The 26,129-nt window shown below is 44.3% G+C and overlaps 2 protein-coding genes across 2 annotated transcripts; one reads left to right on the plus strand and one right to left on the minus strand.

Annotated features, from left to right (window-relative positions):
- The first annotated feature begins 319 nt into the window (after positions 1–319).
- Positions 320–8,564, plus strand: LOC149301065 (myotubularin-related protein 9-like). The gene is made up of 9 exons (XM_089484602.1): positions 320–520; positions 706–816; positions 1,069–1,194; positions 1,268–1,441; positions 2,629–2,846; positions 2,916–3,077; positions 3,294–3,435; positions 3,597–3,817; positions 8,390–8,564. The coding sequence occupies exons 1-9, from the start codon at positions 320–322 to the stop codon at positions 8,562–8,564; spliced, it is 1,530 nt and encodes a 509-aa protein (XP_089340728.1).
- A 726-nt stretch (positions 8,565–9,290) lies between these two features.
- Positions 9,291–13,596, minus strand: LOC149301066 (eukaryotic translation initiation factor 3 subunit I). Its single transcript, XM_089484603.1, has 11 exons — positions 13,560–13,596; positions 12,054–12,146; positions 11,599–11,686; positions 11,307–11,372; positions 10,791–10,940; positions 10,491–10,618; positions 10,295–10,405; positions 9,773–9,862; positions 9,620–9,693; positions 9,456–9,548; positions 9,291–9,372 (listed from the first exon to the last, which is right to left on the minus strand). The coding sequence occupies exons 1-11, from the start codon at positions 13,560–13,562 to the stop codon at positions 9,291–9,293; spliced, it is 978 nt and encodes a 325-aa protein (XP_089340729.1). The 5' UTR covers positions 13,563–13,596.
- Positions 13,597–26,129: the final 12,533 nt, after the last annotated feature.

Genomic DNA, 26,129 nt, shown 5'->3' on the forward strand with positions numbered 1-26,129 from the left:
AATGTGTGTCACAAGAACCGCCACTTCCTCCTTTTTGCAAGCAAAGTACTACTTCTCAGCTTCACTCACAACCGGTTTAGAGGCCAGTTAGAAATTGGCTGAGAGATCGGTGCCACTAAGGCTCATAACACACCATTTACCAGCTGCGAGCTGCTTATTTTGTTCTTTTTCCAGTGTGTCAGAGTATAATCTCTACCTTTATTACTAGCTCTGTCTCTTTACTTCTCCCATTTATAGTTCTTTAATTCAGTCCCCAATTTTCTCTTTGAGAACTGAAGTTACTGAGCCTTATCAGTACTCAGTCACACTTGGCATACTCATGGAGCTGTCTCATTTCATACAAACTTCCCAGGTAGAGAATGTCTGTGTTTATTGTCCCTTATCGGCGCCGAAGACAGGAACCCTGTGTGTGAGCAGCCATCACCTGCTGCTCTGCCCACCAAATGATGAGAATACAAAGCAGCAACAATCTGACTTCTGGCTGCTACACTGTGCTGTAGATACAGTAGAAAAGAGGTACGTATTAGCACCTTAAGGCTCTAGTGCCCATATTATAGAGTGTGTGTGGGATCCAAGCTGGCATGAGAAAAATGTTGTTACGGTGCTTTATTTCCAGTTATTTTTCAGCCGGTTTGAACGCTTCACTCTGATCATTTTTATTGCAGTGTCCTTAACATGGGAATGTTCAACAATAGGGGCGACGAGTCAGGCAAAAGAGGCATGGGAACGGTCACCCTAAGGTGTAAAGATTTACGTGTCATACATCTGGACATTCCAGGCATGGGGGAGACACTCGACATTGCACGCTCTATACAGGTTAGTGGCATAGTGTAGACTGCGCACTGCTCTTTAACTAGATTTGGACCATTTGGACCTGGTCTCAACAGTACCAGCAAATGGATTCAAGGCAAGAACTAATCTTCCCAGTCACCAGTACTATAAGTTTAAAAACTAGCTTTATGCTTATTTTGTTCTTTTATTGCAATTGTCTTCTTCTCCATGTGTATTGTATGGTCTTGAAACCTTGACATTTAACTGGTTTATGTGTATGAAATTCTGTACCCCCAGGCTTTGTCATCACAAGATCACATTCAGTTGAGCTACCCATTTTTCTTCAGACCTCCTGGGTACACACTGGGAAAAGGATGGCCACGAGATACCACGGAAAACTTCTTCCAGATGGTGAAAGCTGAGGTATGTCTGCAGTCTTTAAATGTCATGATCACTACTATAATTATGTCTAATACACAAATCTTTCCTATCTCAGACAGACTCCTGGAGACTAAGTGAAGTGAATGAAGGTTTTAAGGTTTGTCTTAGTTACCCAACGAAGGTCATAGTACCCCAATGCAGCTCCGATGACTCTTTGAGGAAAGCAGCAAACTTCAGGCAAGGTGGCAGATTCCCAATCCTCAGCTACTTTCACAGAAGCAATGGAACGGTAAGATGAAGAGTGTGCTCAGTCTCCTTTTATGGCCTGTGTATAGTAACATAGTAATGTTGATCCACAAGATGGCAAAATCCCATGTTGAAGGGTCTTCCTTCGGCACTACAGAATGGCCATTTAATTTCTCACTGCATTAACAAGCTATAATCATGTCATTGTACCCCATTACATCTATAACACTGGACAAGTGTGCATGCACAGGTCTCTGCCTAATTTGCCACCAATATTTTATTATTTTCACCAATATTGTATTGTTTCCATTGTCAAAAATTGGAAACCCAACTCAGAAACAGTATTTTAAGAACTAAAACAGACTCCACACATGTACAGAACAGATAGTTATAATCAGAATATTATTTCCATAGTCCAAAACGAAGAACAATATTTCAAGAACTAAAACTCTGCACATGTACAGTCCACTGCCCAATAGAGTCGCTCTTATAGACCTTTAACTCCTGGCACAATCCTACTGATTCCTGTTCCCGTTAGCCCTTGTGATGCTACGTAAACAAGGTAGGCTAGAGCCAGTGACTTGTATGGGGAAGGGACCAGGGAGATTAGCTAGGAGATTCTTCGTGTTGTGCTTCTTCATCTTTTTGTACATTTACCGGCCACCATATTAGTTTATTCGGTATTTGGTTTGAACAATGAAAACGCAACACTGGTGTTCGTTTGCATGTTCTCTCGAATACGAATGCACAAGTGTAGTAAAAACTGCAGTGCAACACATTCACAAATAGTACGTACTCTAATCAAACAGTAATATAACAATAACAGGAGATGTACAGTGAGATGTTAAGTCGATTTTCATAAAATATGGTTTGATTATATCAAGAAAAGGCCTGAGGAAATCAGATGGTGATGTGCGGGTTGTGGGCTGAGGTAGGGTAAATGACAGGTGTGAAACAGTAAATGGGCATAATCTTTCTCCAAATAGTCCATAAAATGGTAGTCCATAAGCAGGCTGTGAAAGAGACTACGGCAGTCTTGGATTAACACCTGCTCTTTCCTCAACACCAGGCGATTCCTGGCAAAACAGAAAGTTTCCTTTATACAGCAGATTAGGCATCTATCAACTATCTGTGTGTGTTCCTGCGAGGAGTTCATAAATACATTAAATACAAAAACAATCCCCTAAATACACAAGCCCTGTGTGAAAGATTTTCCTTGATGTTTCTCAGGTCTTGCTTCGCTGCGCACAACCTCTTTTTGGCCCTGATCACCATTACTGTAAGGAGGATGAGGCGCTGTTGAAGGAAGTTCTGGTAGGCCAATCATCAGGATTTATTATTGACACTCGTTCTGCAAAGCAAGCCAAACAGGCACGGAGTGCAGTAGGTGGAACAAAAAAACTATCCAGATACCCCAACTGGAAGCTTCTACACCGACCTCTAGAAAGGTAAAAATGTGTTAACTTTTGATGGAAATGTATGTGATATTTAGCTAAACAGTCTTTGTCCTATCTTAGGGGACGAGATCTGCAGGAGAGTCTGACACGGTTGGTGGCTGCATGCTATGAGCCATCCCCAGGGATGGGCCACTGGCTAAGCAAGTTACAGGCTTGCCGTTGGATGTCCAATGTCCAGGAAGCGCTAAGAACTGCTGGACTAATTGCTGAGTGTATTGAGAGGTGATGTTTATCAAAGAAATAAATATTAGAAGACTTAAGATGAGCAAGGTGAAAGAGAGTGAATGATTTTTCCTCCCCGTTATTTTAACTCCGCCCTTTTTTTAAGTTGCTTTGTTGTTGCTGACTGACTAAATTACATTCAAGGTGTTTAAGGAAATTGTCCTACTATGAAAGGGCAGTGTAGATTGTTAGCTTACAGTGTTTCACCTTTTGTAGAGAGGGAGCATGTGTGCTTGTACAAGGAGAAAGGGGAACTGACAATACCTTGTTGATGACATCACTTGCTCAACTCATTCTGTCACCAGAGTGCCGCACAATGGATGGATTTCAGGACCTAATTGAGCGTGAGTGGCTACAAGTAAGTTCACATAAGGGTGTCCGTATTATTGCTGGTAACAATACAACAAGGCTATTTGCACAAGAGATTGTTTTAAATTATATCAATGATAACCTTTTTAAGCATTAGTGTTTATAGGCTTCTTCAGCTAGTACAATGTTAACTCAGTCTGCTTTTAATAGGCCGGACATCCCTTTCAGCTTCACTGCGCAGGATCAGGATGGTCCCAGGGCCGTTCTCAGCAGGAGTCACCTAATTTTTTGCTATTTCTTGACTGCTGCTGGCAGCTTGGACGACAATTTCCACGGTCCCTAGCATTTAATGAAGCACTCCTGTGCATACTGGCACATCATGCCTACAGCTCAGAATATGGAACTTTCCTGTGCAACAATGAGAGTGAGAGGTAGGTGGTGTTCAGTGGATAAGTTAAGCATAGGGACCTTCCTGTGCAACAATGGCTGAGAGTTTTATTCACTAAAGTGGGGGTTTGCAGGGGAGTTGCTGTTTCCTTTAACCATCTCCACTATACTTTGGATCCTATTCACTAAAGGGAGAGTTGACAGCAGAGTGTACAGGAGAGTTATGGCGTCAACTTCTTCACTATTCATCATGATGCAGATTACTCTATCAAGTAGGTCCGAGCTGACCCCACATAATGCTCAGTCAAATAAATCCCCAAATTAACTATACTTTATAGGGCAAGCTCAGCCCTTCTTGCAGACAGTAAGAGACACTGACAGAAACATAAGGTGGTCAGTAAATCACAGCCACATGCATTGCAAGAGAAGGAAAGAAACAGACAGATGAAACTTCACAGGGGAAAAGGGAGAGAAAGAAGGATCCCCCCATCTGTCTCCAGGCTTAGGGTTGTAGCTGAAATGTAGGCCACAATGAGAGCAGCGGTAGAGGGAGTGTCTTAACATGGAAGCCACACTTCAATGAAGAGGTCGTGAACAGCACGTTTGTTGCAGACAGGGTGTGCATTTAAAAAAGGCACAAGAGAATGGGGTTAGTGAGATTACAGTGAACACTTGTGAGGATGGAAGCATTACGGTTGGCAGTTTCTTTGTTTTTTTTAAATGTATGAGGACAAGGTCAGGGATGAATAGGGCGACCAAGGCTAGGTTCAGTGTCACCTGAACAGTGAAGGAGGAGGAAGACAGATAAGAGGTTATGTTGAGATTTGTGGGGATATGCTGCCTTAGTTTCTAGCAGAGAAGGTCTTAGGAATGGAGAGAAGTTTATACAATGTGAGTGAAAAGAGAAGATCCTTTAAAGAAAAAGAAGAGAAGCAGGAAACCATGATGAAAGTGTTTTACATGCATTAGTACTTACTGTGACAGAGCACAGGGCAATTCACTTACAGTACAAACTCCAATTTTACAATAATGTCAAAAATACAAATCATAGCAGAGTACAGTTACAGCATACGACTCCTGGCAAACCATAAAAAGCACATTAGGCGCCAAGCATTATCAGTGGAACCATTCAAGGCTCTGGTGGGCCCTGGGCAAAACATTTAATAGTGAACCCCCTCCCACCAATACCTAACTTTGTTTCCAACACATCCATGCCGACATATTTACTCATACACATGCTTACACACACACATTTATGCTGACAAACACACAAATACAAACATACATGCTCACACACAAACACGTACACACTGTCACTCTAATGTATATATATGTGAACTCCCTCCCTTACTCACCCACTTACCTCAACCAAAGCTTTCTGTCCGGCTGAACTTCCAAATGCAATTCCCAAAATTGGCGGAACTGCCGGGCATATCTTTTTCTCCAATTGATAAAACAGGGGAGAAGCTGTCCCCGTTGCTCTGCCCTTTTGCAGAAGTACAACGAGAGACCAGAATAATGCAGATAGATTTGTGGAGAAAGAGAGGTGCAGAAACACTTCTCTTGTAGAAAGTGTAGTATGCCATATCAGTACATATGATGCCGCTCAGGAAACGCATATTGGAACACTTAGTTCCATGAGAAAAAAGCCAGATTCACCAATTACGAGACAATGTAATTGAGATGTTGTTTTCAGGACATGATGCTTGTCTTTCACTGGAATTGAAATAATTTAAAACAAGTCATAGAGTTGAGAATTGGCATAATATGAGATGTCTCCTCCACAGGACGATATATAATGACTATACTCTTACTTTACTTATAAAAAGAAGGCCAACAATGTATTTATTTTTGCATTACTAACGTGTTATGCTGTATATATTCCATTTTAGGTAAAATCAATCACTTGCCCCACGTTGGACTATATCTATGATGTTTTTAACCCTTACGGAGCATAACTATTTATAGATTATATTATTTGAAATTTGTTTATTGGGATAAGCTAACATTTTTACTGTTACTGTTTTGGTAAATTTGATGAAATCAGCCTTTAGTCAAGACATATTGGAATCGACATGGATTATTGGAATTTAAGATTTGAGATTTATTATTTGCTTATTTTGAATTATTGAATTAACATGTGTAATACATTAAAAATTCAATTTAATGTAACAAACAGTGTAGTACTAATTAAATTAATTCCCCCAAAAAATCACATGACCACAGAATCATGATTCATTAGTTATTTACATGTTTTATGAATTTATTCTTATACATACCTTAATTAAATTGATTGCCTTAATGTGATTATAAACATTTATATAAGTCTTTGACTCAACTTGCATAATAAATTATTTTTATTCAGATTAAGAAATCGATTCAAACAATTACAATCGAATTATTGATTTTTTGTTCTCACTGACTATGTGAACCTAATGTACATCACAAGAAAAGAAATGATATAGAGGTTGATAACAATCCATATATAGACTCTGTTATTTGTGTGATGATTAGAACATCTGTCAGCTTTCTTCTAAACACATGAGACAGTCGATCAAATGTTATTCAGGCTGACCATGGTGGCGCAGACTTGGTGCGTGTTAACGATAACATAAAGTTCATAAAGATGTACTGTAATGCAGCACAGAAGCGAACGCATCATCAGTACAACCATTTATAACATCAGAAATGCAATATGAGCACTGCTACACAGGGGCAGGGCAATTCCAGTACAATACAACCTCAATTATTGTTATTACTTTTTATTTATGTGGTTGAAATCTGGAAGCCCAAGGTATCGTACTTTCTTCATCTTACTATAGATTTTAGGCACAAGACATGCTGCAAGGCAGCACAGAACACAAACACCAATAGCTTCATCATGCACAATATATGTTGCCATAACGTGAGTGCAATCAACATCTTTCATGTTATAAAACACCAATACATGAAAAAAGTAGCAAAATGAAACAGTTCCACGGGCACAAAAACGTAGTAAAATGTGGTATTATGGCAGTTCAGGGGATCAGATGAGAGGTAGTGTGGGAGTTAGTCTTCCTCCAGGTCCTTCCTCCTGCAGCAGTCTTTAAGCAAACTGAGCATCAACCTGTCTTGGACAGCCATCTGTTCCTTGCCCAGGATCAGATGGTTCCTAACAAACTGCAAAATGTCCTTAATTCAACACAACACTTCTTCAATGGTGCCCACTGTGGAAAAGGACACTGCTATGATGCACTGTGGGCATTATCTGTGTCTGCCCAACCCCCTTACATTTATGATTGTCCTTAAGGGGGAGGCCTCCCTGGGTTGCTATCTAAGCAATGTCCTTGTGCCTGTTGTCAACCTGCTTGATGCCACGTTAGTCCAAACAGTCTTTGCTGTGGCATCAGGGAGCCCTGGAATCTACTCCGATGAGCTTATTGATCATCCTAGGTGACCCCAAGTCTGGTTTTACTCAATCTAGTTGGTTTTTCTTTACAAACCTGATAAAAATCCAGCTAAAACAAGGGAGTGTACCAAGCGACAGAGCTGTCAGACTTACCCCATTTCAGATTTCTGAAGAGTGCGGGAGAGCAGGTAAAAGAGGGGCATGGCGTTCTGCACTGAGCCATTTATATTGTCTTTTAGGGTTCTATGCACACAAAGGAGGCTTGCAGGAAAGTTTGTATGTCCGGCTCTCTTTTCCCACCCTTGGAAGTCCGCAGAGGACACAGGTCCCAATCTTCCCCTTCTGGGGCTACCTCCCCAGAGATACGTAGCCCCTTCTTTTCCTCCCTGCTAAAACCAAAGGAGAGCTGGATCTTCTTGGCTCCTTCACGCACCACATTCACAGTGGAGCTGAGTCTGCAGGGGACAAACACATATGAAAATTCCCTAAGGAGCACAAGAAAGGTCTAGGTTCTACAATTCTTTCAAAGCACTCCTATTTAAATCAATGGGAGTGTGCATGCACACAGGGGTCTGAACGGCCAATCCAGCACTGGAGTCAACCGGAGTTAAGTATATATTCGTGCACGGAGGTGTGTTTGTTCGTAAAATAGGTAGGAGTCAGGGAAAGGGGGGAAATGCATATGGGGAGATTCTGCAGAAACACCCCCTGTGTTTGCAAGAGGTGGGGGCAGGGGCACCACAAAAAATTAAAGGGACCACATGGTCATCATATGCATTAAGCAGACATGGTGGCTGGAGTATGTCTTAAAATATCGAGGGCTTAACAACATATTGTTGCCAACGGCACTTACTCACCGGTTAATACGTTCTGATTGGCTGCTTGAAACAAAGGTTGAAGCAGCCAATCATTGAAAGGAAAACGCTCGCTTCAAATCAATGGGAATGTTCTCCATGCAAGAATAGGACCCCCACCGTTTGCCAACCCATTGCTGGAGCTGACCAGCAGTAAGAAAATAGCTGGGGTGCAGGCCAAGGGGGCTAATACATCTGAAGTATTCTGTTAAAGGAACACAATGGAAATTTAAAGGGATCTCAATTTGATGGCTGTAGTGTCCATTCAAGCATATTATGAAAACAGTAGGCATTAATATTGTAGTATGTTTTTTCTAGCTATTGGCATTGCCTGTTTGTATATTTAATGGTCATCCAGTGTAATTTTCTACCAGGAATCTTTATGAAGTGCAGGACCGGACGATCTCTCTGTGGGGTTTCCTCAACGACCCCAAGCAGCGGTGCCAACTACAGAACCCAATGTATGATGAAAACCTCCTTGTCATATGGCCATCTGTGGCACCACAAAGCCTACAGCTATGGGGAGGTAAGAATATCTTGGCTACATAATTGGTTGTGTGTGCGTGTATGTATATCTACATATATAATTATTATACAAGTACTTTCACATTTTTTCCATAGGTTTCTTTCTCAGACACTTGTTTTCCCAAGAAGACACACAACTAGCTAGGAATCGCATGGTTAAGCTCATCGATGAAGTAGAGTCCCACTGAATGAAAGTCTTAAATTTGCCTCAAAAATCATGCAAAAACTAATACCTCAAGGGAGATTTCACAACCAACAGCCCATTTTAGAATTGAAACATTTATTTTCTTATGTAAAATGATGTAAAGTGATTGAGAAGTGAACAAAGCAGAACATGTCTTATGACGTAATTCTTCACAGCAACTATGGTTACCATACCCAATTAAGACATTGAGGTAGCATCCACATGAAAGGTGAGATACAGCATTCTTATATTAATAAAACATTTCATAGGTCACCCTTTTGTGTGGACCACATCAAATATAATTCCATCTTCCTATTAAATCTGTATATACGGTACTTTTCCAAGGGAGAGTGTGTGCTGGCCTAAAGGTTCCTGGCTTGTATTGGGACAAAAAAAACAAAGAAATAACGTTAGGACTCGTAGAATCCGATTGATGTTATCGACTTTAATAAATAGCCATGTTTTATTTTTTATTTTTATTCCAATTTGGAGCTGTAGACTTTGTGCATCTAGTTTGTGACCTTGTTTCAGTATGTAAATTAATACCCCCAAGCACAGGAGTCAACTCAACATTCAAAGTCAAAATCAAAGTATTGCTGGTCAAAGTAATGTATTCTGACATATCCATCTTCTCCTCCGCTGCTGTAACTGTAGATAAAACAAAGAAGCAAATGTAAATATCACATAATCATGGTGAAGCCCACCATAAATACACAGCTTCTCTGTCTTACCTTTTGCCATCTGGGTGGAAGGCCAAGCTGTTAATAGGTCCAAAGTGACCCTTTACTCTACCAAATTCCTCTTCAACAGCCACATGGAAGAACCTACAAAATACAGAAGATTAGTAGGTGCTCTATGATTGAAGTAGTGTTAAATAACTTAGAATCTAGCTAACCTAGCTTCAAATTTTCCAATCCTAGTTGATGTTGTTGTCACATCCATGGCTTCTTGTCCTCCCCCCAAAACAACCTGCAAACAATAAAAGAAGTCAGATGTAAGCAACTGGTTTTATAATACTAGTAGACAATCAAACACGTTGCTTCCTTACATGATCGTAGATAGGTGACAGGGCTGCAGAGTTGACTGGTCTTTCAGTACGGAATGTCTTCTGATGTTCCAGCGATGTGCAGTCAAACAACTGCAGGGGAAACATATGAGAATGAGCATGCATGCTCAGCCGTGCAAAACACTGGAAAGGTATTTATACACTGGAAAAGTAGTGTTAAACCAGCTTAAACTATACTCAAATCTAACATATATTCAGATTGAATCAAAACAAATAAAACACAAGAGATATGAAAGGGCGCTACAGGAAAACCAGAATAATAAACGTTAGCTGTTCTACACAGCACCAACACTGAAGGAAAAAAAAACCAAAACAAATAAGAATAAACACAAAGTTTGTTATTTTTGCTGACAAACTGTGACCAGCCATTTGTTACCATATTTAATTTTGTTTTGTGGTATGTTTGGGTTTTTTTTTTTTTGGTTTTTTTTTACTGACAGTGGGCAACCTTGCTTAACACAGGTAGCACATAAAGCCCCAAAAACAAAACTCAGTGCACTTTACCTTAGCGGTGCAGTCTTTGGATGCAGTGATGAACATTGTTGTGTCCCTGGAAGACTGAATGTCATTAATCTGCTTTGAGTGCTCTTTGATACTGTTGACAATCTCACCAGACTGAGGAAAAAGCGAAAGCAAGAGATGATCCTCATTTGTTAACTACAGAAAGTGCAAATAAGTGATAACACAAATAAATACAAACCTTGGCACTGTACTGGTTCAGTTCCCCATTTTCATGTCCAGCAATAATGGTCTCCCCCAGTGGTCCCCAGATAGCACTGGTTATTTTAGACTCATTGCAAGGAATCTTCATGTATGGCTCATTATCTTCTGTAAACAAAGGAGAATCTACACTTAGGCTTCTGGAAACAAATGTACTCTTAAGCATGCAAGGGTATAAAAAATTTTACAATGCGGGTTTGGCATATAGTTATGGTGTCATCTGACAGTTTGCATACTGCAGACATCTATAAATGCGAGAATCCTAATCCAAACTTCTCACCAATTTGAGAGGGGTCCCTCAGATCAATGAAGCTCACAAAACACTGATAACCCATCTGCTTGTCTGTGGAGAACATGATAATGTTGCCCCCAAAGTCAAAGCCACAGGTCCTGACAGCTGAGTTAGTCTCCAACAAAGCCAGTTGTTTCCCTACAAGAAAACAAAAAGGAAGAGTCAGTAATACCATTCAAATAACACAAGGCTGGCAGTTCATAGAAGAAAACTAGATAAGTGACGGGAGTCAAGACAAACATTTAAGAAAATACAGGAGGCACAAGACAACTAAAGAGCTGGAAGTCTGGAACTAAAAAGAGCTGGAAGCGGTCATAAGATTTATTATTATTATTGTTTAATATAGAGTATTCCGTAGCCCTGTACAGTACGCAGCAGGTGGTTCAATAGAATGGGCTGTTGAGCAGAGAAAGCAAGGATAAGAGGGCAAGCTAGATAACAGGATACACACTACCTGGAGAGGAGCACCAAGAATGTACAGGTATATTTATATGATTTACCTACCTGTCTCACAATCCCACAGTCTGCATGAATTATCTGCAGATCCGGACAGTACATGACGTGTGTCCCCTATATACACAGTTAAGTCATGATACACAGAAATTAGTTTTTCCTCCCAAAATATATCTAATTTTAGAGTAAGAAAACCTTACAGGCATCCTCAAACAAAAATGGATGTGCCCACATACTAATAAAGCATTGTGTAATTCATAGCACATCTATGTAATCCCCACTCCTCATTATACAATTGACTCAATTAATAGGTAAGAAATAGTTTGTCAAGTCAGAAGGATACAATCTACGTCCACACACCACACCGCTCCTGTGTGTCCGTTATACGTGCCCAGGCGTTCCCCATTCACAGAGTAAAAAGCGTTCACCACCTGTGGACATAATAGGATTCACTTCACATGAACTGTCTTTTGATAAGGGCTGACCAATTCACAGGATCCAGGCTACAATTTTACAATTTATTTGGACTATTTTATACCGTTCTGTAATGATGACACATTTACTGGCTCCTAATGCCTATATAAAGTATCAAGCCCTTTACAATAACTAATGATAAAAAAGTCAATGAGTGGTTTAATAAAGTTCAGTAATATACAGGTTATATTGGTTAACAGTCATCTAAATACATGAATAACAGCAGAAAACTTTGTAAGGTTTACATTCAGACACAGACCAGTATGGAGACAGTTTAGCCCCTCTGCTCATTAAGAGAATTTATATATAGGCGTCAAAACTCACTGGATCTTTGGCGACTGTGAAGAGTAAATCCCCATCACGGTTGTACTTTATCTGAGTGATGGATCGCTCATGTCCTTGAAGCAAGATGGGTCTCTGGGAGGGAAAAAGAGATCAGAATTTCACATGTACTGCCTGTCATATGAACTTAATTTCTAAAATTAATTTGCAGTGCAGGAGGTACGCTTGCCCGAACACATCTCCCAGCACGATATACCATATTTGCTCGATTACAAGAGGACCCTGACTATAAGACGACCCCCCAAAATTTGCCGGGGCTTCTATGGTGGAGCACCGGAAGGTCATGTCATGCCGGTGCTCCATCATAGAAGCCCCGGCAACAGCGGAGGTTGTCTGCGGGCATCATGCAGACGTCCACTGGCTGCCAGAGAGGAGGATCCAGGTCCCCTGCAGCTGTGATTGGGATCTGGATCTTAGTCTTGTAGCCATACCTCTATTTGAGGTCTGATTATAAGACGACCTAGAATTTAAAGATGAGGGGTATTTTTCAGAGCATTTGCTTGTCTTATAATCAAGCAAAAAGGGTATTTACCACCAGCCAGCTCCAGCTCACTCATCGTGCGCTGCAAGTGTTCCGGTTGATATTAACACCAAGGAAACAAATGTCAGCTGATGCAGCAGGTCTGCAACCCCTAAGTCATGTAAATGCGTTTTCATTTAGGAAGAATGTATATTAATGTACGCACAGAGTACCCTAATATACATTTTTCTTTTGAGCCAAGGACATTAGACTGTCATCTTTAAAGATTTTTATATAATCTGTAGAAAGGATAAGTATCTATAGTGCAATAATCATGTACTTTGTTACATACATATATACACATACACACAATTCATAAAGGTAGTGTATATAGCACAAATATTAAAACCACACAGGCTTTTTAACAACATAATGAAATTTAGAGGTAGTGACAACTGAAATAGAATATTTTCATGCACATGTAATGTAAATCAGATATGAAAATCTGCTGGTTTTATGGGGGGGGGAATAAAGTGTAAATATAAGAGACGTGAAATGTTATATGCCAATATACCAATTCATACCGAATAGGGATGGTATGCAGGAAGCTACCTGCTATCAAACTTATGGTTTGAGAATGCTGGGTAAAACATGAATTGGTGAACGTGAATTGGTGTTTCACAACAGCTGGTTGGCTATACTTGCTTGAAGTTATACCATCATAATGTAAATAAATTACACCCCAAGATTTGTGGATCAAGGTGAAGAGAACAGCTAATACTGTACATGGATTGGGTGCATAGAGGGAGACTTGGGGGTACTAGAGGAAAAAATAGCGGCTCGAGCTTTGGAAATTCACAACATAAGCAGGAAACACAGGGCCCATAGGAGCCGGAGAGATAAGGTTGTTACTCCAAGCAAAAAAATTTACAAAACTAAAAACACTTCAGGCTTTAGATACAGATAGCATCTATTACGCTATTTTTAAACAGTTAACGAATTTATAAATTTCATGTAATTTTACTCACCATGGTGCTCTATACACCGGGCAGGAACAAACGCGTGTTGAAAGGGCCCGGAAGTTGGAATGATAGAGTTGTGGCGACGTCTGCACTCTATGGTTGTTGGAGGCGGAAGTGTAGTTACCATAGTTTTTTTAATGGGAATATAGCTCTCTGTGACACTTATTTTATTTTTTTGGGGCGCCTAAGAGAGTCACTTGTTTAATAATCTTTAATTTCTGCCATTGGTCGCACTGCAACACATTTATTGGGAGAGTTATCGTCCACCTGGTTAAAGTATATTTCATTATCCCTTCATGCCTCTCTCTGCAGGGGATCTGTTCTCGCTGATAGTGGTGTCCTTTCTTTGGGGAGCCACTAACCCATTTTTGCGGAAGGGTGCTGAGGGATTGGAGGGTGTTAAGGAGGAAAGGAGCCTCAAGCAGCTATTATCTGAAGCCAGTTTCTTAATCAGGAATTGGAGGGTGAGATTTAGAGGGTTGTGTCAAAGTATTAAGTTTTTTGTGTATGACGCCTGTTACATTGGCGCTCAGAGACCAAATAGAAATTATTTGAGTTTCTGTACATGCCTTAGTAGTGGAATAATCACACCGTTCTCACAACTATATCCTTGCTTTATAGATGTTGACGTTGGGATAGTTCAAAACAACACAGCTATCAGCAACAACTGTCCTAAAGAAAGACAAAAAACATACTCCTCAGTGCACAAAATATATAACATTATGATCAAATTGTGCATGTTTACATAATACAGCCCCTTTTATATGTACATCATCTAGAAGGTTCTCCGTCTGGGCATCATAGAAGCATCGGTGAGGCGGTTCCCTGTTACTAGCATCAAAAGTCATTTATTGCCCGTAGCTGCCCTTCTGTGACAATTTTTGTAAAGGTTATTTTATACTTTGTTGTATGGGGATATAGTTGTCCTCAACTGTAAAGATGATGAGTTGCTTATTGTCAGGTCAGGTTGAGTCACATTGCACTGAATGCATGTTTTTGTGAGTGCACTGAAAATGCATGGAAATCATAGATTGTTAGTATTCATAGAATAGAATTGAATGTTTACTGTGTAAAAGATATAGGGTTCTAGTTATACATGCAAAATAAGCATATATATATATATATAATCTACAGAATAGATGACACATTCATTGAATGTATGATTCTACATTTATTTGTATTTGCTGAAATTGAAAGGGTTTTTTATATAATATGTAAGCTATATAACATGTACATAAAAAGTACTAAGACATGGTCTAAAATGGTGTGTATCTAGTTTCACAGCTTTTACATTGGCAGTTGGCACTTTAAAATACATAGTTGGGTGGAGGTTATTTGATCTATACAGAGGAATGGAGTAGTTTATTTCAGAATATGCATTATAAAGGACTGGAATACATATTTAAGGGTTTACTTGTTGTTAGTTACTGGTTTGTAGTAGAAGTGACGATCAGGTATAACTTTTGAACTTGGGAAATGGGAACACCTATATATCAGGAGAGGATCATTGAAGCTGCAGCTGAGCTACTCTTGGTGTACAGAATGCAACAAAGACATTTGCGGTGTATTATATAACATGATATAGCATACCCCAAGTATGGTAAACGGGGACAATTTTTAGCTAGCTTGCTGACCCGGTTTGTTTTAGACACAGACTATTTAAAAGCAGTTGTTTTGGCATTACTGTTTTCCATAAGCATTGTGCCTGATCTACACACACACATGGACATCAGCTTACTTTGTGTCTTAAAGCTGCAAGCAGGGCCGGCCCGACAATGGAGCCGAGCGGGGCAACTGCTCCAGGCGGCACTTTGCCGCCCCAAGCGAAAGAGAGAGAGCAAGGGGCACCGAGTGGTTTTCGCTTACCAAGCTGTTAGTACCCGCTCGGCGCCCCTCTCTCTCTCCTCTGCGGCGAGTCTCCCTGTTCGGTCTCGGTGCCGGCTTGTAATGCTGAGTGCCGGAAGATTTCCGGCGCTCAGCATTACAAGCCGGCACCGAGACCGATCAGGGAGACTCACCGCAGGACTGCTGAAAGGTAAGTACAAGGGGGGCGGCAGGGACGGAGGGAGAGGAAGGGTAGATAAGGGGGGAGGGGGCGGCATTTTAAAATTCGCCCCAGGGGGCATTTTGCCTTGGGCCGGCCCTGGCTGCAAGTCTGACAGCACAGACTCATGTGACCTGTTAACTACAAAAAGTGATTTATGATTCCCTCATTCTTTCTACAGATAAGTTACATGCACTGAATTAAATATATCAAATTGACATTCTGCATCTGCTTATGTTCTTTTTTTCTTGTCCTGCAGTATGTGATCCCATTCTTGCTGAACCAGAGTGGTTCGGTGATATTCTACCTCACGTTGGCTTCAGCTGGTAGGTTTCTTTCAACTTGTTTTCTCCCCTAATTCCCTGGTTTCTATATAGACTCACTCTCCTACTTATTCTAATATCTATAGAGTTGTCGATGGCTGTACCAATCTGTAATTCACTGGCACTGGTCTTCACAATGGTCACTGGGAAGGTTCTGGGAGAGAATATCGGTGGCGGAGGTAAGCTACTTTTTCCTATATCTACTGAAACCTTTAGTTTTAACTCAACTCTGCATAAGTAGCACTTAAGGTGACTGCATTAGCCATTCTCTAGGGAAAATGCACACTTCATATGCTGCTGGCCAGCGCATGTAAAGTTTTGCCCCTGCATACAAACGCTGGATGTAGAAGGTTATCATGCAGTCTTTTGACCTGCAAAGCATAATCTGATGTGATATTCATTCCATGTGTAACTAATGAAGGGAATTTTTAGACAACTATAGATCATACTAAATACTAGACTTGGGCACCAGGGGGCTCTTCGTGTTCGTCTTCATGCTCGTCTTCGGGGGAAAAAAATCTTTGTATTCCACGAATATTCGCCCGTTCCTGTCTTCTCTTTGGGCGAATATTCGTGGACATTCTTCGTGCTCGTTTGATCTTCGTTTCCCTCCCGGTTGCCTAGCAGGGGTTAATACGGGGTTAACAACAGATCGGAGCAGCTGCCGTGAAGGTACGTGTGTGCAACTCTATTGGCCGTTTCGGCAGGGGGCTGGTCTGGCATCAACGAGTGAATTGCAGAACGCACTTCATTCTGTACTGTACACAAAATGACCTAGACAAATGCTCCAAGGAACTTGGCCTCCTTTTTATCATACACAGTCACACAGCCATAGATGTTTAATAAAAGAATAGGGATTATTTTACATTTTTAAATTGATTTTGGACCACTTGTAATACATGCCTAACATTTGCTACCTATTTACAATGGCATACTTTGCAACAACCCAACTTTTACTGGACAGGACTGGAAAAAAGCAGGACTGTCCACCAAAATCTTGGGTGTGTTGGCAGGTATGCGGATGGAAAATTTAACTAAAAAATACCTTAGGGTTAATGTACGGTTATGTTTAAGATTAGTAGCAGTGCACTGGTTTGGTTAAAGATGTATTATGTCTAGATAATAATTCAATTTTAATTTTAATGGGTTTTTTAAAAAAAATTAGGGGTTTATTTAAATGTACCGTATTTGCTCGATTATAAGACGACCCTGATTATAAGACGACCCCCCAAAATCTGAATATTAACTTAGGAAAAAAAGAAAAAGACGACCCTAAAGGAAAAAAGTTTTACCAGTAAATGTTAATTCATGTAAACTATTTTTTTAAATAAAAGCTATGATTGAGAAAAATATTTTTTTTGTTTTTATTTCCTTGTATTTTCCAACCTGTCCCCCAGTTACGCACATCTGCCCCCAGGCTTGCCACACCAATATGGCACTGTGGCCCATGATATGCCTTTTAACCCCCTATGTGCCACTCTGCCTCCAGAAATGCCTTATATCCCATTCTGGCATTTAGGGGGTTAAAATGCATATAATGGGGCAGAGTGGCATATAGGGAGGTAAAAGGCATTCCAGGAGGCAGAGTGGCATTAAGGGAGTTAAAAGGCATTGTATAGAGCACTCTGCCTCCAGAAATGCCTTATACCCCTATATGCCACTCTGGCATTTAGGGGGTTACAAGGCATATTATGGGGCAGATTGGCATATAGGGAGGTATAAGGCATTTCAGGAGGCAGAGTGCTCTATTAAATGCCCCCTTAACGCCACTCTGCCTCCTGAAATGCCTTATACCTCCCTATATGCCACTCTGCCCCATAATATGCCTTTTAACCCCCTAAGTGCCAGAGTGGCATATAGGGGTATAAGGCATTCCAGAAATGCCCTATGCCCCCATTTAACGCACACACGCGCACACACACACATACACTTACCGGTGCTTCCAATTTCCTGCTGTATTGCCGGGGTGGAGTTGGCAGCGGGGGTTTGTCTGCGTCCGTCGCGCATACCTTCCCCGGTTGTCAGAGATCAGAGTTCCCCGCACCGGTGCGGGGAACTCTGATCTCTGACAGTCGGGGAAGGTATCCGCGACGGACGCAGACAACCCCCGCTGCTAGCCACACCTCCTTCCGGCTGTAGCGGACGTTGTCTACACAGATCGCGTAGACGTCAACCCGCTGCCCCGGCAATACAGCAGGAAGCACCGGAGACAGGAGGATCCAGGTCCCCTGCAGTGGTGCGGGGGATCTGGATCTTAGTCTCATGATCAGAACTCTATTTGAGGTCTGATTAGAAGACGACCCCGATTAGAAGACGAGGGGTATTTTTCAGAGCATTTGCTCTGAAAAAAACCTCGTCTTATAATCGAGCAAATACGGTATTTTAAAGTTAGATTTATTATTTAGTACTTTATTATATTTATTTAATGTTTATACTAGTGCTACCTACCGAGCTATAACTACCTACGTGTATTTGCATACCTAGTTTAGCTAAATTAGATGGGACAGGACAGGAAAAAAGCAGGACTGTCCCTGAAAAAGTTGGGTCTGTTGGCAGGTATGTGGATGGAAAAATGTTATGTGTGAGTGTGAGTTATAGCGTTAATGCTAGTGAGTGTAGAAGTGAAGGCCAGGACAAATAACAAGAGGAAAGGTCCTTGTGATTTGTGCATTGTACGTATGTGTGTTATGTCACTGTGTTATGTGTTATGTCACTGTGTTATGTGTTATGTCACTGTGTTATTTGTGTTATTGTGTGTGTTATGTTTGGTTGGTTGTGTATCAGAAGGAAAATAATGAAATGGAAATGAAAAAGGCAAATGAATGGGCAATTGGCGACCCACTCACCTGTTTCACCCCAGAGCAAAGCATCCAAACACTTAGACATTTGGCAGCAGACTTCCAGAGCTCAGACACAAGGCCCTAGCGTAAGCTGGCTACTCCGGCGGAGGTAGCAGGCGTTGCCACACCGCAAACAGATGCAGCCAGGGGGGAGAAACTGCCCTTACCATTAGGGACATTTTGGGCATGACTCTAGCCAGGAAGCGAACTGGCAGAGAAGAGATGCTGGCACCACCACCACCACCAGCAGCATTGAAAAATGGGAAAGGCGAATGAGTGGGCAATTGGCGACCCACTCACCTGTTTCACCCCAGGGCAAAGCACCCAAACACTGTCAGTCTTAGACGTTTGGCAGCAGACTTCCAGAGCTCAGACACAAGGCCCTAGCGTAAGCTGGCTACTCCGGCGGAGGTAGCAGGCGTTACCACACCGCAAACAGATGCAGCCAGGGGGGAGAAACTGCCCTTACCATTAGGGACATTTTGGGCATGACTCTAGCCAGGAAGCGAACTGGCACAGAAGAGATGCTGGCACCACCACAACCACCACCACCAGCAGCAGCAGCATTGAAAAATGGGAAAGGCGAATAAGTGGGCAATTGGCGACCCACTCACCTGTTTCAGCCCAGGGCAAAGCACCCAAACACTGTCAGTCTTAGACGTTTGGCAGCAGACTTCCAGAGCTCAGACACTAGGCCAGGGGCGTCCAACCTGCGGCCCTCCAGCTGCTGCAGGACTACATCTCCCATCGTCCTCAGCCAGCCCCTTCGCTGAAAGAGCATTATGGGAGATGTAGTCCTGTAGCAGCTGGAGGGCCGCAGGTTGGACGCCCCTGCACTAGGCCCTAGCGTAAGCTGGCCACTCTGGCGGAGGTAGCAGGCGTTGCCACACCGCAGCAAGTGCAACCAGGGGGGAGAAACTGCCCTTACCATTAGGGACATTTGAGGCATGACACTAGCCAGGAAGCGAACTGGCATGGAAGAGACGCTGGCACCACCAGCAGCAGCATTGGGAAAGGCGAATGAGTGGGCAATTGGCGACCCGCTCACCTGCTGCACCCCTGAGCAAAGCATCTAAACACTGTCAGTCCTTGGCGTTTGGGAGCGGACTTCCAGAGCTCAGACACAAGGCCCTAGCGTAAGCTGGCTACACCGGCGGAGGTAGCAGGCGTTGCCACACCGCAAACAGATGCAGCCAGGGGGGAGAAACTGCCCTTACCATTAGGGACATTTGAGGCATGCCACTAGCCAGGAAGCGAACTGGCATTGAAGAGACGCTGGCACCACCAGCAGCAGCAACAGCAGCAGCAGAATTGGGAAAGGCGAAAGAGTGGGCAATTGGCGACCCACTCACCTGTTTCACCCCAGGGCAAAGCACCCAAACACTGTCAGTCTTAGACTTTGGCAGCAGACTTCCAGAGCTCAGACACAAGGCCCTAGCGTAAGCTGGCTACACTGGCGGAGGTAGCAGGCGTTGCCACACCGCAAACAGACGCAGCCAGGGGGGAGAAACTGCCCTTACCATTAGGGACATTTTGGGCATGACTCTAGCCAGGAAGCGAACTGGCACAGAAGAGATGCTGGCACCACCACAACCACCACCACCAGCAGCAGCAGCATTGAAAAATGGGAAAGGCGAATAAGTGGGCAATTGGCGACCCACTCACCTGTTTCAGCCCAGGGCAAAGCACCCAAACACTGTCAGTCTTAGACGTTTGGCAGCAGACTTCCAGAGCTCAGACACTAGGCCAGGGGCGTCCAACCTGCGGCCCTCCAGCTGCTGCAGGACTACATCTCCCATCGTCCTCAGCCAGCCCCTTCGCTGAAAGAGCATTATGGGAGATGTAGTCCTGTAGCAGCTGGAGGGCCGCAGGTTGGACGCCCCTGCACTAGGCCCTAGCGTAAGCTGGCCACTCTGGCGGAGGTAGCAGGCGTTGCCACACCGCAGCAAGTGCAACCAGGGGGGAGAAACTGCCCTTACCATTAGGGACATTTGAGGCATGACACTAGCCAGGAAGCGAACTGGCATGGAAGAGACACTGGCACCACCAGCAGCAGCATTGGGAAAGGCGAATGAGTGGGCAATTGGCGACCCGCTCACCTGCTGCACCCCTGAGCAAAGCATCTAAACACTGTCAGTCCTTGGCGTTTGGGAGCGGACTTCCAGAGCTCAGACACAAGGCCCTAGCGTAAGCTGGCTACACCGGCGGAGGTAGCAGGCGTTGCCACACCGCAAACAGATGCAGCCAGGGGGGAGAAACTGCCCTTACCATTAGGGACATTTTGGGCATGACTCTAGCCAGGAAGCGAACTGGCAGAGAAGAGATGCTGGCACCACCACCACCACCAGCAGCATTGAAAAATGGGAAAGGCGAATGAGTGGGCAATTGGCGACCCACTCACCTGTTCCACCCCAGGGCAAAGCACCCAAACACTGTCAGTGTTAGACCTTTGGTAGCAGACTTTCAGAGCTCAGACACTAGGCCCTAGCGTAAGCTGGCCACTCCGGCGGAGGTAGCAGGCGTTGCCACACCGCAAACAGACGCAGCCAGGAGGGAGAAACTACCCTTACCATTAGGGACATTTTGGGCATGACTCTAGCCAGGAAGCGAACTGGCATTGAAGAGACGCTGGCACTACCACCAGCAGCAGCATTGGGAAAGGCGAATGAGTGGGCAATTGGCGACCCACTCACCTGTTTCACCCCAGGGCAAAGCATCCAAACAACTGTCAGTCCTAGACGTTTGGCAGCGGACTTCCAGAGCTCAGACACAAGGCCCTAGCGTAAGCTGGCTACACCGGCGGAGGTAGCAGGCGTTGCCACACCGCAAACAGACGCAGCCAGGAGGGAGAAACTACCCTTACCATTAGGGACATTTTGGGCATGACTCTAGCCAGGAAGCGAACTGGCAGAAAAGAGACGCTGGCACCACCACCACCAGCAGCATTGAAAAATGGAAAAGGCGAATGAGTGGGCAATTGGCGACCCACTCACCTGTTCCACCCCAGAGCAAAGCATCCAAACACTGTCAGTCCTTGGCGTTTGGGAGCGGACTTCCAGAACTCAGTACACAAGGCCCTAGCGTAAGCTGGCTACACCGGCATAGGTAGCAGGCGTTGCCACACCGCAAACAGACGCAGCCAGGGGGAAGAAACTGCCCTTAACATTAGGGACATTTAAGGCATGACACTAGCCAGGAAGGGAACTGGCATTGAAGAGACGCTGGCACCACCAGCAGCAGCAGCATTGGGAAAGGCGAATGAGTGGGCAATTGACGACCGCTCACCTGTTCCACCCCAGAGCAAAGCATCCAAACACTGTCAGTCCTTGGCCTTTGGGAGCGGACTTCCAGAACTCAGTACACAAGGCCCTAGCGTAAGCTGGCTACACCGGCGGAGGTAGCAGGCGTTGCCACAGCGCAAACAGACGCAGCCAGGGGGGAGAAACTGCCCTTACCATTAGGGACATTGAAGGCATGACACTAGCCAGGAAGCGAACTGGCATTGAAGAGACGCTGGCACCAGCAGCAGCAGCAGCAGCATTGGGAAAGGCGAATGAGTGGGCAATTGGCGACCCACTCACCTATTTCACCCCAGGGCAAAGCACCCAAACACTGTCAGTCTTAGACGTTTGGCAGCAGACTTCCAGAGCTCAGACACTAGGCCCTAGCGTAAGCTGGCCACTCCGACGGAGGTAGCAGGCGTTGCCACACCGCAGACAGAGGCAGCCAGGGGGGAGAAACTGCCCTTACAATTAGGTACATTTGAGGCATGACACTAGCCAGGAAGCGAACTGGCATTGAAGAGACGCTGGCACCACCACTAGCAGCAGCAGCATTGGGAAAGGTGAATGAGTGGGCAATTGACGACCCGCTCACCTGTTTCACCCCAGGGCAAAGCATGGAAGTCTGTCAGTCCATGGCGTTTGGGAGCGGACTTCCAGAACTCAGACACTAGGGCCTAGCGTAAATTGGCTACACCGGCGGAGGTAGCAGACGTTGCCACACCACAAACACGTGCAACCAGGGGGAGAAACTACCTTAAACATTAGAGAGAAAAAAAATTAACTTTCCAAGCTAAGAGCTGGGTAACCCAACTTGGGCAGATTGAATTTAAGAAAGGCAATCTGCTCCATCAGATGAGGTGCCATGCATGAGCGCTGTGGACTCAGTATGTTTCCAGTCATAGAAAACACGCGCTCACTTTGAACAGTGGTTGGCGGACATGATAGAAGCTGCTGCGCAACCCATGAGAGTGCAGGCCACACACTCTTCTTTTCATGTTGATCAAGAGGATCAACAGTAGGCGCAGAAGGAACTTCACAGAGGTAAAGTTTGACCATTTCAGCAGCACTACTCTCCTTTCTGCTGCTAGCTCTGTCAGATGGTCCAACTATACTCCCAAGTGCCTCTTCCCAAAACGCAGCTGCTCCACTCAGCTGTGTTGTGCTGCTTGTGGCACTGCTGCTGATGCTGCTGCTAGGAGTAGCAGACCACATCATCTCTTCCTCCTCCTGCACCTCTCCCTCCTCGGACAGCATTCCCATTTTACGCTGCCAGTCACTCACCTTGTTGACCAATTGCTCCCGGTAGCTACTGAGAACATTAAATTTCAAAGCTAGCTTTCCCTTAATTCTTGGATCGCAAAGGCACGCTAGCATCATTTCGGGACTCTCTTCCATGCGTTTGCGAAGGTGTACTTTTAGCAGATCCTTCAGCTTCCTGACTATGGCTGCTACGTCAGGATGTAGAGTGCCACCTTGAACAGCCTCACAGTTTTCAAGGAACACATCCATCTTGCTGCCTAGATGGGAGAACACTGGGATTACCTGGGCCAGACTGGCAGTGTTTGAGCTTAAATTTTCTGTGGCGTCCCTGAATGGTTTAAGGACTGCCACTAGCTGGGCGATCACTGTCCAATCCTCCCTATTCAATGGAGATGTAATCCCAATATTGTGCTCTGAGGCAAGATTATGGATTGCCCTCTGCTGCTCCAAAATCCTCTCCAGCAAGTCTAACGTGAAGTTGCACCGTGTACTGACATCCTGACGTAGGCAGTGTACGGGAAGACCTGACCTCTCTTGCTCTTCCCTCAAAAGTTGGCTAGCCTTAACACTATGGTGAAAGTGCCCAGCGATCTTTCTGCAGCGGGACAGAACTACTGCTGCCACATTAGTTCCTTCTGACATTGCTGCCTTCACTACAAGATGGCTGATGTGGGCTGCACAGCGCACACCAACAATATGACCATCTCGCAGCGCTTTCACCATATTGGCATTTCCGTCAGTTACCACAAAACCAACTTCAACATTGGTGCCCGCCTCTGCTCCCACCCAAAGGCTAAACATTTTCATCATTGCATGCAGAATATTTTGGGAAGTGTGCTTTTCATCCATCACTTCTGCATGGAGAAGGAAAGATCGGTAGCCTGCTGCAGCAGCTTCCTTAGACACACCGGGCTGCCACCAGTGTGCTGTCAAAGAAAGAAAGGCATGGTGGCCGCTAGGTGCACTCCACAAATCTGTAGTGAAATGAACACACTGACCAGCAGCCTTGGAAAGCTCCTCTTTCACTGCTGCAACACAGGACCGATACAATGAGGGGACAATGTTCCTGCTGAAAGTGGAACGTGACGGAACTGTATACTGTGGAGCCACAGCCGCCATCAATTGTTTGAAAGACTCCCCTTCGATCATAGAGAAGGATGCCCCTCCAACAGCAATAGAACTGACCAATCAGTCGCGTTACTTTATTGGCCTGCTGTTTGGGCATTGACCTTTTAGATTGGAATGCCACAAATTGTTCCAGGGTGGGCTGGACATGCAGTGCTCCAACATACCTTGGTCTCTGGCTGCCAGCACTAGCTGCTGCTGCTGCTGCTATTGGCTCAAGAAGCAGCTGTTGGGGTTTTTCCACGGCCACCAGCTATGCTGCCTGCACTAAATTTTACTTCTGCATCTTTCCCCAATAGCACAGCGTTGTGTTGAGTGCTGAGGTGATGCTTCATGCTAGCACTGGTAAAATGGCCAGACACTTTCCCTCTGCTTATTAGCTTATGTTTGCACTTTCCATAGCGCCCTTCTTCAACATTTTCAAAGTGCTCCCAAATTGGGGCGCGCATAGCCTTGGAGTGTGCCTTGGGTGCTGCTCCTACTGCTCGGGGTGGATGAACAGAGGCAGAACTAGTGGTGGTGGGACTGGTGGTAACAGTACTGGCCATAGTGGGACTGCTAATTGCTTTAGCTTTAGATTTGCTAGGTTTTGCTGCTGCTGCTGGTGGTGATGGTGATGATTGTAGCGGAGAAGGTGGAGGCTCAGGGAAAAATTGTGTACTAGTCATTTGGACACTGCTCCCTAAGGAATCTGATTCCTGACCACTCATCTCCTCTACTTCCTCTGGCTCATAGTCTAGTTCTTCATTAGCCAGATCGAATGGAATTCCTGCTAGGCTGGAGCTAAGACTGATATCGTAGTGAGACTCGTGACTAGTAGTAGTGCGAGCAGGAAGAACAGACTCTGCACTTGGCCTCTCAGTCTCAGGCTCCTCTGCTACCTCGCTAGGTGGAGTTCCACTATGTGTAGCCCTCTCTCTAACTGTCTTTACAAAAATTTTGTAAGGACTTGGTGGCTTGCTAGAGGTACTAGGAGGACATGGCGTGGCGGTACCGGTGGGAACAGTAGGCGCAGCACTAGTAGTGGTAGAGGTGAGGGTGGTGGTGGTGGTGATGGTGGTGGTGGTTTTCCCTACAAAGGAATGTGATCGCTTTGGTTTGGGACCCCTCTGAGTCTTGCTGCTAATTTGGCTCTGCTTGGTACCTTGCATGCTGCTCGTGGATGGGGAAGATGCTGCTTGGGGCAAAAGGCACTTCTTTTTACTCACTGGGCTAGTAGAAGTACTAGTTGTGCTACCCTTTAACTTTGAACGTGCTTCTGGTGATTTAGGCTTCCCGTAAAAAACCATAGAGTTTGTGGGCCTAGCCGCACTACTACTGCCTGCTTTTGGTGCCTTTCCTTTACTTGATGATCCTTCAAGCAATGCTTCCCCAAATGATAAGCGAGAGCTTGGCCTACTTGGCCGACTAGACTGACGCAAAGGCTGCATCTTAGAACTGGTGGTGGTGGTAGTGGTCCCTCCTTAGTCCCAAAAGGAGGATCCATTTCAAATTTTGTGTTGTGTGTGTAGTGTAGTGTAGTGTTTAAAAAAACTTTATAAAAAAAAAAGGGGGGGGATAAAAAAATTAAAGACTTTGAATTTACACGGGCCTAAGAGCCTATCCTACTACTATGCTAAACCTAAAGCTATATTAGTATTCTAGTCTAACTCTAGGCAGACGCTCTCAAGCCCACTAAGCTAAAGTGAGGTTAAGTTATA

Source organism: Sceloporus occidentalis, unplaced genomic scaffold, assembly GCF_023333645.1.
Source record: "Sceloporus occidentalis isolate IW3139 unplaced genomic scaffold, rSceOcc1.0.p SCAF_22, whole genome shotgun sequence".
Lineage (NCBI taxonomy): Eukaryota > Metazoa > Chordata > Lepidosauria > Squamata > Phrynosomatidae > Sceloporus > Sceloporus occidentalis.